The sequence below is a fragment of the Amblyraja radiata genome, chromosome 8 (genome assembly GCF_010909765.2).
Source record: "Amblyraja radiata isolate CabotCenter1 chromosome 8, sAmbRad1.1.pri, whole genome shotgun sequence".
In the NCBI taxonomy this organism is placed as follows: domain Eukaryota; kingdom Metazoa; phylum Chordata; class Chondrichthyes; order Rajiformes; family Rajidae; genus Amblyraja; species Amblyraja radiata.
The window spans coordinates 25,618,111-25,634,410 of NC_045963.1; the positions used below are offsets into that span (position 1 = coordinate 25,618,111).

Sequence of the window (16,300 nt, forward strand, 5' to 3'; positions counted from 1 at the left end):
CGCATAAGAAGGTGGTGAGGCCACATTCAGAGTATCGTATTCAGTTCTGGGCACCATGTTATAGGAAAGATGTCATCAAACTGGAAAGGGTACAGTGAAGATTTACGAGGATGTTGCCAGGACTAGAGGGCCAGAGCTATAGGAAGAGGTTGAGTAGGCTGGGACTCTATTTCATAGAGCACAGGAGGATGAGGGATGAGGGTATATAAAATCATGATTTGAAAAGGTATGGTTGAGTCTTGCCCAGAGTAGGTGAATCGAGGAGCAGAGGACATAAGTTTAAGGTGAAGGGCAAAAGATTTAATAGGAATCTGAGGGGTATGTTTTTCACACAAAGGGTGGTAGGTGTATGGAACAAGCTACCAGAGGAGGTAGTTGATGCGGGGACTATCGCAATATTTAAGAAACAGTTAGACAGGTACATGGATAGGACAGGTTCGGAGGGATATGGATCAAACGTGGGCAGGTGAGACTAGTGCAGATGGGACATGCTGGGCCGAAGGGCCTGTTTCCACACTGTATCACTCTATGACTCTATCTATCTTTCCCTCTCAAACCCATCCTCCTGCCTTCTCCCCATTACCTCTGACACCCGTATCAAGAATCTATCAATCTCCTCCTGAAAAATGTCCATTGACTTGACCTCCACAGCAATATAAAAACTGAAACATTTGTTCCAAGGATATAAATTGTGAAATAAGACAAGTGCACATGCATAGGAAATGCACAAATTACAATTAAAATAACAATGAACAATGATCACAAGTTTATTACTCAACTAAATTATCGAATAATATGCATACATGATTGCAGTAAGATGAAACAGTAACTTCCATGTAAACGCTAATAGGTTTGTTACTGATGCTGTTTACCTTTGCCTTTGCTCTGTTTGGGATTTCTGTACACAAAGCGATCAAGAAATCTCATTAATGTGAAATCCTGCAGGGGGTCTCCAGAATATTGGATGCGATTACCCTACAGGAAGATCATACAAGCAGTTTTTATTTCCAATTCATACAGCGAATACCACAAACATAGGAGAGGAGGTCATATCAAGTCTCCTCTGTCATTCAATATAAAAGCAGCTGGTCAGTCATACAGCATTGTAACAGGCCCTTCAGCACAACTTGCTCATGCCGACCAAGATGCCTCGTCAACTCTAGTCCTACCTGCCTATATTCCTCTACACCTTTCCTATCCATGTACCTGTCCAAATGTTCTTTAAATGTTGTTGTTACCTGCCTCAACTACCCCCTCTAGCAGTTTGTCCCATATGCCCATGTGAAAAAGTTGCCCCTCCGTTTCCTATTAAGTCTCCTCTCACCTTAAACTCTGGTTCTTGATTCCTACTCTGGGTAAAATTCACCCCATTTATTCCTGGTCTAACCTAAAGCTGGTCTACTCTAAGCCTTGACTACTTTCTGTACCAACTACATAGAGCTCTCAATTCCTAATCTTTCTAACTCTTCCCTAAATAGACAAGTTAATAGGTGTAATTATTTCTCATTTGAGATTCTCACGAGTGGTAACACTCCACCTTGTCACAGGATGTTGTTTATTTCAATAACATCTCTCATTTTACTTAACTTCAAAGAATATAGATCTTTTTTTTAAAGCTGTTCATGTCAGAGCAACATTTCATCCCTCTTAGCCGAGTAAATCTACTGCAGATTGCTTCCACTGCCAGTATATTCTTTATTAAATAAGAGCATCAAAACTATGTACCCCACACCAACAACATTTTGTGTTTTTAAGCCCCCTACCTCCTACAATGAAGGTCAATCTGCCATTTTCTTTCTAACCATTTGCTGCAACGGCATGCTAACCTTTCTTACCTCATGCACAACAGCATGTAGATCACTCTGTATATCATTCACTTGCAAATACTCTCCATTTAGATAATAATTTACCTTTTTATTTCTCTCAAAAAAAGTGCATGGCCCAAATTTCCTTACATTAAACTCTACTTGCCACGTTTTTTGCCCTTGGATTGGACGAGTTATAACATTGTGAAGAGTCTAATAATTCAATGATGCCAGAATAAAGGTGCTTCTGTAGTCTGTGGAGCTCCAGACCTCAGGGGGAAAATAACATTGAAAAGGGGAGAACATACTGATAGAATATTTTAGCAATCTTAGCAACTTTAATAAGGAAATACTGACTACTTAAAAAGTCATTGATTAACAATTTTGTTGACAGAACATACAGGAAAGAGACAGAGAAACAGCAATCACGCAAACCAAAGTACCTTACCTGCAGGATAGTTGTTGCAAAGAGTGCCACAGATGGATGAAAATGTTCACTCAACTGGGTGAAAAAAAATGTAATAAATCCAAAATATTATGATTAAAAAAGAAACTTCGCTTTGCCGTACTTATTTACAATTTTTCCCATCCAAAAACACAATACTTGTTCACTAAATGATTAAGATAGTCATAGAGTAAGGACACAGCATAAAAACGGGCCCTTCGGCCCAACACCCATGATGTCCCACCTATACTAGTCCCACCTGCCTGCATTTGGCTCATATCCCTCTAAACCTTTTCTTTCCATGTACCTGTCCAAATGTTTGTTAAATGTTGTGATGGTACCTGCCTCAACGACCTCTGGCAGCTTGTTCCATATACCCACTACCGACTGTGTGAAAAAGTTGTTCCTCAGGTTCCTGTTAAATCTTTTCCCTCTCACCTTAAACCTATGTCCTCTGGTTCTTGATTCCCTAACTCTGGGTAAAAGACACTGTGCATCTGCCCTATCTATTCCCCTCATGATTTTATACACCTCTAGAAGATCTCTCCTCATCCTCCTCTGCTCCGAGGATGTTGAAGAGGAAAGAATCTCATCAGAACTGTCAGTTAGTATGGTTTTGTCAAGTTTAATAGTTTTTCCTTGTACCCAAAACCCAATTTAACAACTTGCCGTGGATCCCGTGGACCTTCATCTTTTAGAGCAGTCGCCCATGCTTAGATTTTAATTTAGTTTTGTAGATACAGCGTGGAAACAGGCCCTTTGGCCCACCGAGCCCACACTGACTAGTGATCATCCCGTACACTAGTTCTATCCCACACATCAGGGACCATTTACAATTTTACCAAAGCCAATTAACCTACAAACGTGTATGTTTTTGCGAGTGTGGGGGGAAATAGGAGCACCTGGAGGAAACCTACGCGGTCACAGGGAGAACGTACAAACTCTGCACAGACAACACCAGAATCAAACCCGTGTCTCTGGTGCTGTAAAGCAGCAACTCTACTGCCTTCTATTGGCTCACTGCGCCACTATGTTTCAACAAGAAAATGTTACTCAATGAACATTATCATGTCACACTAAATTGGGTATGAAGTTATTTTACCTTTTTCAATTCCCAGAGACCGACGTGGTCTGCTCCACAAGAGAGAGGATTCCTATGGAGTGGATCATAGGTTTGCAGGCATTTTCCACCTAAAATAGGGAGCAGAGCTTAACGTTACAGGCAGCATTTTGCTCTAGAGAAGTCATTTAATGAAGTTATATTTTTCACCAGTACCAATAACTGCAAGCAAATTATACTGACATTCAGATGGCCACCTCCAAATGTGAGATCCAGAAATTTATTAACAATCATGCTCTATCATAAAGTAAGCCTCAGCTGATTTTTTCCCTAATCAAAGGTAGAGATAATTGTGATATACAGTGCCCTCCATAATGTTTGAGATAAAGACCCATTATTTATTTATTTGTCTCTGTACTCCACAATTTCCACAAATCACAGCTATAATTTCTACATGGTGAAACCAAAATGTATAAAAATACCCAATAATAAAATCTGACAATGTGCACTTTAACCACATGTGATTTTTCTATTACAAATCTCAAATTGTGGAGTAAAGAGGCAAATAAATAAATGCTAGGTCTTTGTCCCAAACATTGTGGAGGGAACTATACCAACGCAACCAAGAGGCACGTTTGTACATGTGCTGGCAAATGACTGGGATTCTGCAGGAAATTATACTGCAACGGAACCATCCTATCAACAACTAGAGAGCAGTTCTAAGCTACTATCGACCTCACTGGAGACTCTTGGACCATCTTTAATCGGAATTTACCTTGCACTAAACATTATTCCCTTTATCATTTACCTTTACACTTTATATTGCTCGATTGTAATCATGTATAGTCTTTCTACTGACTGCACACTACAAAAGCTGTACATGTGACAATAAACTAAACTAAACTATAGTTGTTCAGATATAGCATTGTTGAATAAAGGGACTGGGGGGTCGCTGGTCAGCAATGCAAATCCTGGTTGTGATAGAATATAAAGTGCTGGAGTAACTTAGCGAGTCAGTCAGCATTTCTGGAGGATAAGAAAAAAGGTCCCGATCTGAAACGTCACCTATCCATGACTACCAGAGGTGCTGCCTGACCCACTGAGTTACTCCAGCACTTTATGTTCTACATAAGATTCCAGCATCAGGGTGTCAAAGGTTATGGGGAGAAGGCTGGAGAAAGGGGTTGAGAGGGAAAGATAGATTAGCCATGATTGAATGGCGGAATAGACTTGACTCAAATCGCCTAATTCTGCTTCTATGACATGAACATCAGCAGTTCCTTGGGTCCTGGTCGAGTGACATGCGGATAAGATTTTTCTTGCACCAGGTAAACTAAAATAATGAAAAATCGTAATAGATAAAAACAGAATAATATGGAAACAATGAAAAGCCTAAAATACAGAATATTTTGCCTATCCACAATTTACCTTCTTGATTCTTATGGTGCAACCATGATCCAGAGACTATTGACTGAGGTTTTATAGCTGCAGTTTTATTCTTAACAACCATTTCCTCTTCTTCGCCAGCATCTCCATCTTCTTTCCCTTCGTGCGATTTGTTCACCATTTTCTCTTCACATTTATCTTCATCACTGTCATCAACATCTCTGAAACGTTCCTCTTCATCAGATTCCTTAGCAGAAAACATTTGGCATGTAAATGTCCACTCCCATTACTGGCTCAGTCATAATTCTAGTAACGACACATGAAATGTAATATCTGAAAAATAAAATATTGCTACTACAAAATATCAAAGACATTCTTTCTTTCTCTTAAGATGCTAATTCATGCTGTAGTTACATCTCCATCAGTTTCACTGTCCTGTTCTTTCCACAATCAAGAATGGAACCAATTTAAAGTATCTCAACATTGATCAATTAATTCAACATAGGGAATCACAAAGAGGACTTTTCTTATTTAGTTAATTGTAGAATAGCAGACAACGTACAAAAAAATGTATACTGAAGCAAACTTTTTTTTGCAGTGTTTTGTTTATGAGTTTCTCACTGGAAAACCTGATATTTACAAATTCTATTTGAACTAGGTGCTATGAAAACCGAAAGGTCTGAGGGTGGATAAGTCACCTGGTCCGGATGAACTGCACCCCAGGGTTCTGAAGGAGGTGGCCCCGGAGATTGTGGAGGAATTAGTTGTGATATTTCAAGAATCACTTGAATTAAGAGTGGTTCCTGATGATTGGAAAATTGCAAATATCATCCCGCTGTACAAGAAGGGAGCAAAGCAGAAGAGCGGAAACTATAGGCCGGTTAGCCTGACTTTGGTGGTTGGTAAGATTTTAGAGTCAATTATAAAGGATGAGGTTAAGCAGTACATAGAAGTTCATGTTAAAATAGGTCAATGTCTTGCCTGACGAATCTGCTGGAGTTCTTTGAGAAAGTTAATAGCAGGACAGACAGGGGAGGCGGTAGGTGTTGTTTACCTAGATTTTCAGGCCCTCGATAAGGTGCCGCATGTCAGGTTGCTAGGGAAGATGAGAGCCCATGGTATTGAAGGTATGATACTAGCATGGACGGGTTGGCTGGATGGCAGAAGGCAAAAGGTTGCAATAAAAGGCACTTTTTCAGGTTGGCTGCCAGTGGCTAGTGGAGTTCCGCAAGGGTTGGTGCTGGGGCCGCTTCTCTTCATGTTGTATTTTAATGATTTGGATAAGGGGATTGAAGGCTTTGTGGCCAAGTTTGCAGATGATGCTAAGATAGGTGGAAGGGCAGGCAGTGTAGAGGATGCAAGGACTCTGCAGAAGGACTTGGATAAGTTAGGAGAGTGGGCAGAGAAGTGGCAGATGAAATTCAGTATAGCAGTGCAGAGTCATGCATTTTTGTAATAAGAATAAGAATAAATGCGTAGATTATTTTCTAAATGGAGATAGAATCCAGATATCGGAGTTGCAAATGGATTTGGGAGTGCTGGTGCAGGACACCCAAAAAGTTAATTTGCAAATCGAATCGGTAGTAAGGCAAATTCAATGCTAGCATTTATATCAAGAGGACTGGAATACATAAACAGAGATGTAATTGGAGAACTGTGAGCAAATTTGGGCCCTTCTCTCAGAGCTCTGGAGAGGGTCTAAAGGACATTTACAAGAATGATTCCAGGAATGAGTGGGTGAGCATATGATGAGCGTTCAACAGCACTGGGCCTCTACTCGCTGGAGTTTAGAAGGTTGAGGGGGGACCTCATTGAAACTTACAGAATAACGAAAGGCATAGATAGAGTGGTTGTGGAAAGAATGTTTCCACTGGTGGGAGAGTCTAGGACCAGAGGTCATAGCCTCAGAATTAAAGGGCGCTCTTTTAGAAAGGAAGTGAGGAGGAACTTCTTTAGACAGAGGGTGATGAATCTGTGGAACTCAATGCCACAGAGGGCTGTGGAGGCCAAGTCAGTGGATATTTTTAAGGCAGAGTTAAGACAAATTCTTGATTAGAGCGGGTGTTAAAGGTTATGGGGAGAAGGCAGGAAAATGGGATTCGGCCAAATTTTACTCCTACAACTTGTGAATTTATGTAAATTTCACTTGTATTTTTCCATGGTCAGCACAAACAATTAGAGGTCCACCACCGATTTTCCAGCATTCTTGGTTCCAAAGCCTTTCTGGATTATCTGTTTTACCCAACAGAGGTCACGGCCTCCGAGAGGATTCAACGGTACTGGAACGATCTGCCTAGGCTGCCAAAGAGCCGAGATATCAGGCTGCAAAGTCGACCTTGGAAGTCGGCTACAGGAATGGATCTGCCGGCTCTGGCCAGGCCGGAATTCCAGTGCCTCAGCCGCAGGGGGCGATTTCAACCCTCCGATCAGCCGTGGAGGTCTCGATAAGATCGAGATTGACCGCCTCACTCGGCCTCGGTGCCACATTTTCGGGGGGACTTCAAGAGCGCTTGGATAATTCTGACTGGATTGAAGGAGGTGCTGGACCATCAGTTGCTGGAAAATCAGTGGTGGACCTGTAATATATTCTCAGTTGCATTCAATGCACTTAAACCTACAATGGTCTTATAAATTCAATTTGCACTCTTAAGTTATTTGCCATAAGAATCATTTGTTGGCTTTCTATAAAGGTACAAGATTAGGCCTTTCAGATCAAATAGGAAACAATAAAAAGGAACACAATGTATTGGTGAAGGAGTAGGAGCTGTACCCATTGTTCTTGTAACAGGACTTGAACTCCTGGCTTCTGTTTCAAAATCTCAGAAATAAGATAGAGGGCCCCACAAATAAATCCTGGCGTCTGGCCACAAGTGATCTGTAAAATCCTTTTCAGAAATGCTCTAATGCGTCGAAGCACAATGTCAGACTTCAAAGATTTGTACAGCAAATTTAGAAACATAGCTTGTTTGGAACTTTGTGCCAGTCCAGGATCCAACAGTTTCCTGCAAAAACACATAAAAAAAGTTAGAAACATAAAATCCGTTTTAAACATCTAGAATCTTTTTATGTATCGGAAAAATTCTAGAAAAACACAAAGTGCTGAAATAATTCAGTGGGTGAAGTGGCATTTCTGGAGGATATGGAGAGGCAACATTTCAGATCGAGACCTTTCTTCCTACTCAAGCACTGAGTTTTACTCAAGATTCCAGCATTTGCAGTTCCTTGTGACAACATTCTGGAAAATCCTATACTTTCCTGAAATCCATTTAGAATTCTCAAATAAAGGCACAAAGTGCTGGAGTAACTCAGCAGGTCAGGCAGCAGCCCTGGAGAACATGGATAGGTGATATTTTAGGTTGGGACCATCCCTCAGACTAATTGTAAGGGGGAGGGTGATGAATGGTGGAAGAGAGGAAGGGCAGGCAACGACTGACAGGTAATAGGTGAACACAGGCAAGGGTTGGTTTTGATAGACAGAGATGGTTGTTCATAGGCTAGATATAGAAAAACTGAAGGTGTGAGACAAAAGGATTGAAGAAGTTGCGTATTGTGAAGCCAGAGGAAGAACGTGGGTGGAGATGGAGGGGTGAAATAGGTGTGAGTCCAGGTGGTACACATGGGAGTGGTGGGGAGGGAAGGGAGTTGAGAGAAAGGGGGGAAGGTGTGGGGGAAGGGGTTGTTAGAGATTACCTAGAGATATGGATGGAAAGAGACGGAGATGGGAAAGAGGGGGATAAAAAAGGAAAATGGGAGATGCGGGGATGAGAGGTGAGTGTATGAAGGAGGGGAAAGAGTAGGGTGACGGGGGGTTGGGGGTAGTGATTGGGGGAGGGTGGTTGAAATGGATGCATCTCAGGGTGATGTGGGGGGCATTACTTGAAATTCAATGTTCATACCATTGAAATACAATTATTAGTGAAATATGAAGGTCTGTTACTCCAGTTATAGTCACTCTATAAGTTGCATGTCAAAACATTTTAATACCAAATAAATCTTACCGGTAGAGAGCGACATAGTATCGATTGGATATAGCTTGTTTAGAGTCCATCACCTGAAATAGCAACATGAGTGCATGGACACTGGTGGTGAAGTTCACAACATGTACAACCTTGAACAAAGTATCCATCTGCTCCATTATCTTTCCATCATCCATCTTGGAATAAGGAAAAGCTCTGTTGACACCAGATAGCAAAGCACTCAGCATCTTAGAGTCTATTTCTGCCTTTTTAACATAGGCATGGAAAAATGAAAAGTAAACAGTTATTAATTTTCCAGCAAGATCACTCTTCTCGTGGCTCAAGACCATTTGGTTGAGAAAGCAGACAGCATAATACTGGGCTTTCAAACTAATATTAGGCCTGTATAGGAGTCGCTCAACTTCACAGCACACAACAGTTTTCATGTTGGGATGTTTATGAAGCAATGTTTCCAAAAGGTAGGAGGCCTTTGTGGCCATTTTATACTGTGGATCACCCAACTTATTTACCAACATAATCAGCAGGGCTTTCTCTTGCTCTGGCTTAATGCAGAGTATCTCGTGGGCAGTAGCCAAGGCGACTGTCTTTGTTGCCTGCACATTGTCATGAGTCAAAATTTCCAATGCCTGCACAAACTCTGCAAAATGGTGCTTAAAGAGGTGTTCAAAGTACCACATTATGAGACGTCTGTCCCTGGCATCTTTGTTCCCACTGGCAAGCTCTTCCAGCTGTTTAAAAGGATGCTGAGAGAAAGTTTGTAATTTTCGATTATCTGGAAGCAAGTCAGAGATTATAAGTTCTTTCATGGTATTCAAAGCCATTCCGCTCTGCCGCCGACTTCCCTTCTTCTTGATTTGATTGGTTAATGCCTCAACAAAGTGTAGACCATGCACTGGAGCATCTTGAATCAGAAGTGTCATAGCTGCCATCCTGTCTGCCAATGTGCCTGTGGTGACAACCGTTTTCATCCACGCCGAATTTGCACCTTTTTGGATATTTTTCTTACTTGTGTAAAGAGTGGTTTCATGTTCATACAGCTGTTTAGCGAGATTTTTATACTGCGACACAAGCGATTCGTCTTGTGGCTCAGAGGTGTGCTCACTGGCATAGTCTGCCTCATACCACTTTCCACCTGGCTTTATCAATAAGTATTGTTTGGGGTGAAATTCAAAGATATCCTGATGTTTAGTTTTTCTGCCTGGTAATTCAGATGTACTTGATATTTTATTATCTTGAATTAGTTTTTGCTTTCCAATCTTGCCACTCTTTCCATCTTGAATTTTCTCTTTCAGTTCTTTATTTTTCTTCTTCTTGCCCTTTTTGTCAATCTTTTCACTCTCCTTTTTTGTTTGATTTTCATCTTTAGTGCTTTCTTTGTTTTCCTCTTGCAAAATTTTGGAGTATTTCCTTACACCTATTTTCGTGATGAAGGCTTCTAATTCGCCTTCTTCCAGATCATCAATTGCTGATTTTTTTCCACCATCAATTATGTCTTCATTCTCATTTAAGTGATACAACATGAGATAATCAGCCTGCAAAGAAAAATATACAATTAAAACTTGCCATAATGCATCACTTTGCAATTGATTGAATTAGGCATGGTAAATTTGTGGAATTAACTGCCACAGAACGCCATGGAGGACAAGTCATTGCATATTTTTAAAGTGGAGATTGATATGTTCATCATGAGTAAGAGGTTCTTGATCAAAGGTTACGGGGAGAAGGCAGGAGAATGGTATTGAGAGGGAAAAATGGATCAGCCATGATCAAATGGCAGAGTGGACTCGATGGGCCGAGGAGCCCAATTCTGCTCCAATGTCTAATGATCTTATGATCAATGTCTTATGAATCTTGATCATGAAGTTTACAAACAACTGCAGCTGGACTGGGATATCTTTCTGTACTGTCTGGTCCATGCAACCTTTACTCTGTGACAAACTAGCTTGTTAACCTGGGGAAAACTCTGGGCGCCGCTCCAAGAGGCCGAGCATATGGACCACATGCGGCCTTGAGCGGCAGAGGACACCAACGGCAACGGCGCCAGGTCAACTTGATCTTGGTCAGATCAAGAACTCTGCACTTACAAACTGGGACTTGAAAATGGTGCCAAACTGGCAACTCTGTATAACGACTTCAGACAGGAAGAAGATCTGAAGGGTTCTGACCTGTAACTTCACCTGTCCCTTTTCGCCAGATATGTTGCCTGATCTGCTGAGTTGCTCCAGCACTTTGTGTCTATCTTCGGTATAACTGGCATCCTTCCTTCCGACACGTATAGTGATACTTGTTCTGAATGGTATCAGTTTTGATCGAATGGCAGAGCAGACCCGATGGGCCGAACAGCCAAATCCTGCTCCTATGTCTTATGAACTTATGAATCTTGACCAGGAAGCTTGCAAACCACGGCAGCTGGACCGGGATCTTTTGGTGCTGTGTGGTCCATGCAACTTTTTCTCTGTGACACACAGGTTTGTCAATACTGGAGAAAATTTAGTTTAGTTAACTGTCATGTGTACCGAGGTACAGTGAAAAGCTATTATGTTGCATGCAATCCAGTCAGCAGAAAAACTATACATGATTACAATCACGCCGTCCAGTGTACAGATACAGGATAAAGGGAATAACATTTAGTGTAAGATAAAGTCCAGTAAAGTTAGATTAAAGATAGTCCGAGGGTCTCCAATGAGGTAGATGGTAGCTCAGGACCGCTCTCTAGTTGGTCAAGTGTATCACCTACAATTTGTAGATACACAAAACGCTGGTAATTCAGCGGGACAGGCAGCATCTCTGGAAAGAAGGAATGGGTAACGTTTCTCAAGACCATTTTTAAAGACCCGAAAAGTCACCCATTTCTTCTCTCCAGAGATGCTGCCTGTCCCGCTGAGTTACTCCAGCTTTTTGTGTCTATCTTCGGTTTAAACCAGCATCTGCAGTTCCTTCCTACACATACAATTGTTACTCCATCAACAGACTGCCATCTGCGAGGGTATGAATGTTTAATTGTGGAATTTAGCACGGGGAGAAGACAGGAGGGAAAAATAGATCGAATGGCAAAGCACACCCGATCCGATGGGGCGAATGGGCTAATTCTGCTCCAGTGTCCCTGGTGTACCCCTGGTGTTGTGAGCCTGGTGACCCTGGTGTCCCTGGTGACCCTGGTGTCCCTGGTGACCCTGGTGTCCCTAGTGTGTCCCCGGTGTCCCTGATGACCCTGTTGTCCCCTGGTGTCCCCGGTGTCCCTGGTGACCCTAGTGTGTCCCCAGTGTCCCTGGTGACCCTGGTGTCCCTGGTGACCCTGTTGACCCTGGTGTCCCTGGTGCCTAGTGTGTCCCCGGTGACCCTGGTGTCCCTGGTGACCCTGGTGTCCCTGTTGTCCCTGGTGTCCCTGGTGACCCTGGTGCCCCTAGTGTGACCCTGGTGCCCCTAGTGTGACCCTGGTGACCCTGGTGTCCCTGTTGTCCCTGGTGTCCCTGGTGACCCTGGTGCCCCTAGTGTGACCCTGGTGACCCTGGTGACCCCGGTGCCCCTGGTGTCCCTGGTGACCCTGGTGTCCCTGGTGCCCCTAGTGTGTCCCTGGTGTCCCTGGTGCCCCTAGTGTGTCCCTGGTGTCCCTGGTGACCCTGGTGCTGTGAGCCCGGTGTCCCCGGTGCCCCCGGTGCCCCTGGTGACCCTGGTGTCCCTGTTGTCCCTGGTGCCCCTAGTGTGTCCCTGGTGACCCTGGTGTCCCCGGTGACCCTGTTGTCCCAGGTGCCCCTGGTGCCCCTGGTGCTGTGAGCCCGGCCGCACACGGCCCACGTGTAGACGATGCCACCGCCGCCGCTGCCTTCCCCCCTCCCCGATCTCTTACCTTGGTCCCCCCGAGCCGCAGCACCTCGTCCAGCGCGAACTCATTGTCCGCGCTCCCTTCCTCCACCGCATCGTCCTCACATCCCGGCTCCGCTTCCAGATCCTCCTCAGCCCGCGGCCCGGCCGCCATGTCAACCGCCGCCGCCGCCATGACAGGCGGAGAAACTGCTGCAATCCCCAAACACAGCGCGCCCCTAAATCAATCTGCCGTACACGCTAACACTTAAAAAAATCATAATAATGTCGCTTTTTTAAACTCTGCAACAAATGGATGAAACCTCGCCTTTCTCGGTGGGGCCCACTTTCTTTACCAGCGGCTGGGGCGTGATCGGCGGAGTCAGAGGTCAAGGCGTCACGTAGATCCTCAGCCTTGGGTGAGACATGATTCCACTGAACAGCTTCTTACTGGGGCTCAGATGCTTCTCCAAACGTATTTCTAACGATAGCTCCAGAAGCCACCTATCAGGTATTGTGAAATAAACCTGGAGAGGTTTTAAGTTTATCCTGGGCTGGAGCAGACAGAGGCAATGAGTCTGCCAGGACAGCCCTGCTTGTGGATTTGGGGGAAGGAGATAGAAACAGGCAGTGGGAAGAAGGAAGATAGGCACAAAATGCGTGAGTAACTCAGTGGGTCACGCAGCATCTCTGGAGAAAAAGAATAGGTGATGATTTGGGTCGAGACCCTTCTGAAGTCTGAGTCTGAAGAATGGTCTCCACCCGAAACGTCGCCTATTCCTTTTCTCCAGAGATGCAACCTGACTCACTGAGTTACTCCAGAATTTTGTGTCGACATATGGTGTTTTTACAAAACAAAACGAGAGACAAAGTACTGGAGTAACTCAATGGGCCAGGCAGCATCTTTGGAGAACATGGATAGGTGACATTTCACGTTGGGACACTTCTTCAGACTAATTGTAGGGGGGGGGGGAGAATGCTGGAAAAGAGGAGAGACAGGGCAAATTGTGGCAGCTAATAGGTGAACACAGGTTAAAGGGAAGGAGTTTGAGAGGCAAATGATAAGTTAAAGACCAGAGATGACCAGAAAAGAGGTGTCCAAAGGATTGAAGAGTTGCAAATTGGGAGCCAGAGGAAGGAATATAGGTGGAGGGGGAGGACGAACAGATGCAAGGCGGTGTCCAAGAGCTGGCGCCTGGCCTCAACATGGTAGAGCTCAACCTGTCAGTCTACAAAAAGGCACTTCCTGTATCTACGGGTTTGATGACAATATTGGGATTGTTCTTGAGTGAGCCGAGGACTGTGCGTTCAGAAGGGGGTGAGATTGGAGTGGGTCAGGGGAGCTGAAAAGTCTGAAGAAGGGACCCGACCCAAAGCATCACCTGCCTAGTTCCTCCACAGATGCTGCTTGACCCGCTGAGTTCCTCCAGCTTGCGTAAGACACTGCTTACTTTCAAAATGATCAAATATCAGTCATTGGGTCTCATAACCAAAAAACAGGATGATGAATGTTGTTAGATTTGAAATAAAATAAAATTGGGGATTTTCTGGGATTTTTGTTACCTAAAGTTCAGAAAGTTAACCTTTATTAATTGCAATTTGTGGGATTAAGTTGTCAAATGGACATTTTTTTGTAAGTGGAATATTGCTTCAATTTTGTTTTGCATTTCTTTCAGGTTCTGTAAAGTTGTGTGCTGGTCAGTTGATGAGATGGTGCTCCAGAACATCAAATACCACAAAAGAACATGACAATAGTAGTCTGATGCTTAAGCATCTAATTGCAAAAATAAAGTCAACAGGTCCAATCTCCGTAGCAGAGTACATGAGAGAAGTTTTAACCAACCCTGTTACAGTACGTAATTAATTCTTGACTGTTTCAAAATTGCTACTTTAAGATGAAATTCTGTGTCTTTAGTCTGTCATCTTCTGATATGATCCTGGGAATGGTAAATATTATAATTTCTGACCTCCATATTTTATTATCTGCGGAAGTATCAGGGTTCAAGGTTTAATCAGGCTTTTTGGTGTAATCTCTTCCAGGGTTATTATTACCACAGAGATGCTCTGGGACCACAAGGAGACTTCATTACATCACCTGAGATTAGTCAGATTTTTGGAGAAGTAAGTTTATTAAAATGTCTTAAAATTCTTGTGTTTATGTAATTTATCACATGCTGTCAGTGTGTCCTAAAGAACTTTACAGCTGGTGAAGTACTTTTCATGTACTAAATAAATGATGTAAACAATGTTTAATCAATGGTGCGTTACTGTCACGTGCAAATGCACAGTGAAATTATTTTCTAATAAGCAGTCCAGGAGAGTATTGCCATACCTAAGCACATCCCCAATTAGCAAAGTGTACAGAAATAATCCACTGAGCCTGCAAGCAAGAGGTGCCAGGTTTTGGCACCATTTTCACTGTTCAGTCAGTGCTCTAGTTCGTACGAACGTTATCCGATCCTCGGAAGCCCCAGGCTGTTGCGGGCCTCCATCCATCGCCTCCCTTGGACATAAGGATCAAACTGTGAACCAACGTCCCTCTCTCTGCCCGTCCACCTATGTGCCCTGGGGGCGCCTCCCGCTGCCAACCTAGAAGACGTGGTAGGCCAGATCCCATTCCCTCTCCTCTCCTACCAGCCTTGCTCCAGTCATGTCTGTCGTCATCGCCGGCTCCATTCTTTTGGTCTTCGGGGAAGAGCAGGACCAGCTCAGTAGCTTCCCCCCTACCGATCGCGGCCTACCTAGTTTTAGTTTTAGTGTGTCCGTCTGCGGGGGCTGGCTCGGCGGCTTCCCGCCAACAGGCCGCCGCCCGCTGGGAGCTTCAGTAAGGAATGGTCAAGCTGACAGCCACCTCATGGAGCATCTCATGACAGTGAATTTGTGTATAACCATATTTTAAGGACAATATATGTAACAGATGTATAATCTGTTTACTAATAGTCATGTTACCTGATAGATATGCATTGACCAAAATATCAGGGCAAACTCCACTGCTTTCTGTAACTTTGTTCATGTTAGATCATATCTAGAATGTACACAAACAAAAAGAATTATTTGCATGGAAGCGAGAAAGGGAGCTCATACATTATTCACCAGAGAGAAGGATTTGGAGGCTGAGGTTAGAGGTGGGGTGGGATGGTGATTTTCTGGAGTATGTCTGTATCAGTAAGGAGGAAATGCTGGAAACATTGGAGCACCCACTGGGATTATTGGGATTTATCCCAGGATAATAAGTGAAGCAAATGAGGAGATTGCTGGCACTCTGACTAAGATGCTGGTCTCTTTCTTAGCTATGGATGAGGTACCACAGGGACGACAGATGGCACAATGGGCTAAGTCTTCGGCTGGCAACCGGAAGGTAGCTGGTTCGAATCCCGCTTGGAGTGCATACTGTCGTTGTGTCCTTGGGCAACACACTTCACCCACCTTTGCCTGTGTGTATCCTTGGGCAAGACACTTCACCCACCTTTGCCTGTGTGTGTGGATGTAATTATGTGAAGCACTTTGGGGTCAATGCAAGTTGACTAAAAATGTGCTATATAAATAAAGAAATGTAATGTAATGTACCAGAAGAAGAAGAAGGATAGTTAGTGTTGCATCCTTGTAGTTATATAACTCTACAGTTATATAAACAGGTCCTTCAGCCAAATTCATTCACACCAACCAAGTTGCTTACTTTAGCTATTCCCATTTGCCAGCATTTGCCCCATATCCCTTTAAACCCTTCCATGTACATATCTACAGTATATGCCAAAAATCGCAATGGGGATAATTGACTCATTGGGGACCACAGGCAAATTAGCCTTGCATCCGTGGGTAAGGAAGT

The 16,300-nt window shown here is 43.6% G+C and overlaps 2 protein-coding genes across 3 annotated transcripts in view; one reads left to right on the forward strand and one right to left on the reverse strand.

Annotated features, from left to right (window-relative positions):
• Positions 1–12,859, reverse strand: part of cebpz (CCAAT enhancer binding protein zeta) — a 23,667-nt gene extending 10,808 nt beyond the window's left edge. The window contains exons 1-7 of the mRNA XM_033025426.1: positions 12,521–12,859; positions 8,695–10,205; positions 7,467–7,698; positions 4,739–4,943; positions 3,353–3,441; positions 2,254–2,307; positions 873–975 (exon numbers count right to left, since the gene is read on the reverse strand). Of these exons, the coding sequence (XP_032881317.1) occupies positions 873–975; positions 2,254–2,307; positions 3,353–3,441; positions 4,739–4,943; positions 7,467–7,698; positions 8,695–10,205; positions 12,521–12,670 (2,344 nt within the window). The 5' untranslated portion in view covers positions 12,671–12,859. The remainder of the gene's footprint in view (positions 1–872; positions 976–2,253; positions 2,308–3,352; positions 3,442–4,738; positions 4,944–7,466; positions 7,699–8,694; positions 10,206–12,520) is intronic.
• The window catches only part of ndufaf7 (NADH:ubiquinone oxidoreductase complex assembly factor 7), a 21,141-nt gene continuing 17,698 nt past the window's right edge, over positions 12,858–16,300 (forward strand). For both annotated transcript variants that reach the window (XM_033025429.1, XM_033025428.1), the window contains exons 1-3: positions 12,858–12,985; positions 14,151–14,326; positions 14,515–14,595. In XM_033025429.1, the coding sequence (XP_032881320.1) occupies positions 12,901–12,985; positions 14,151–14,326; positions 14,515–14,595 (342 nt within the window). In that variant the 5' untranslated portion in view covers positions 12,858–12,900. The remainder of the gene's footprint in view (positions 12,986–14,150; positions 14,327–14,514; positions 14,596–16,300) is intronic.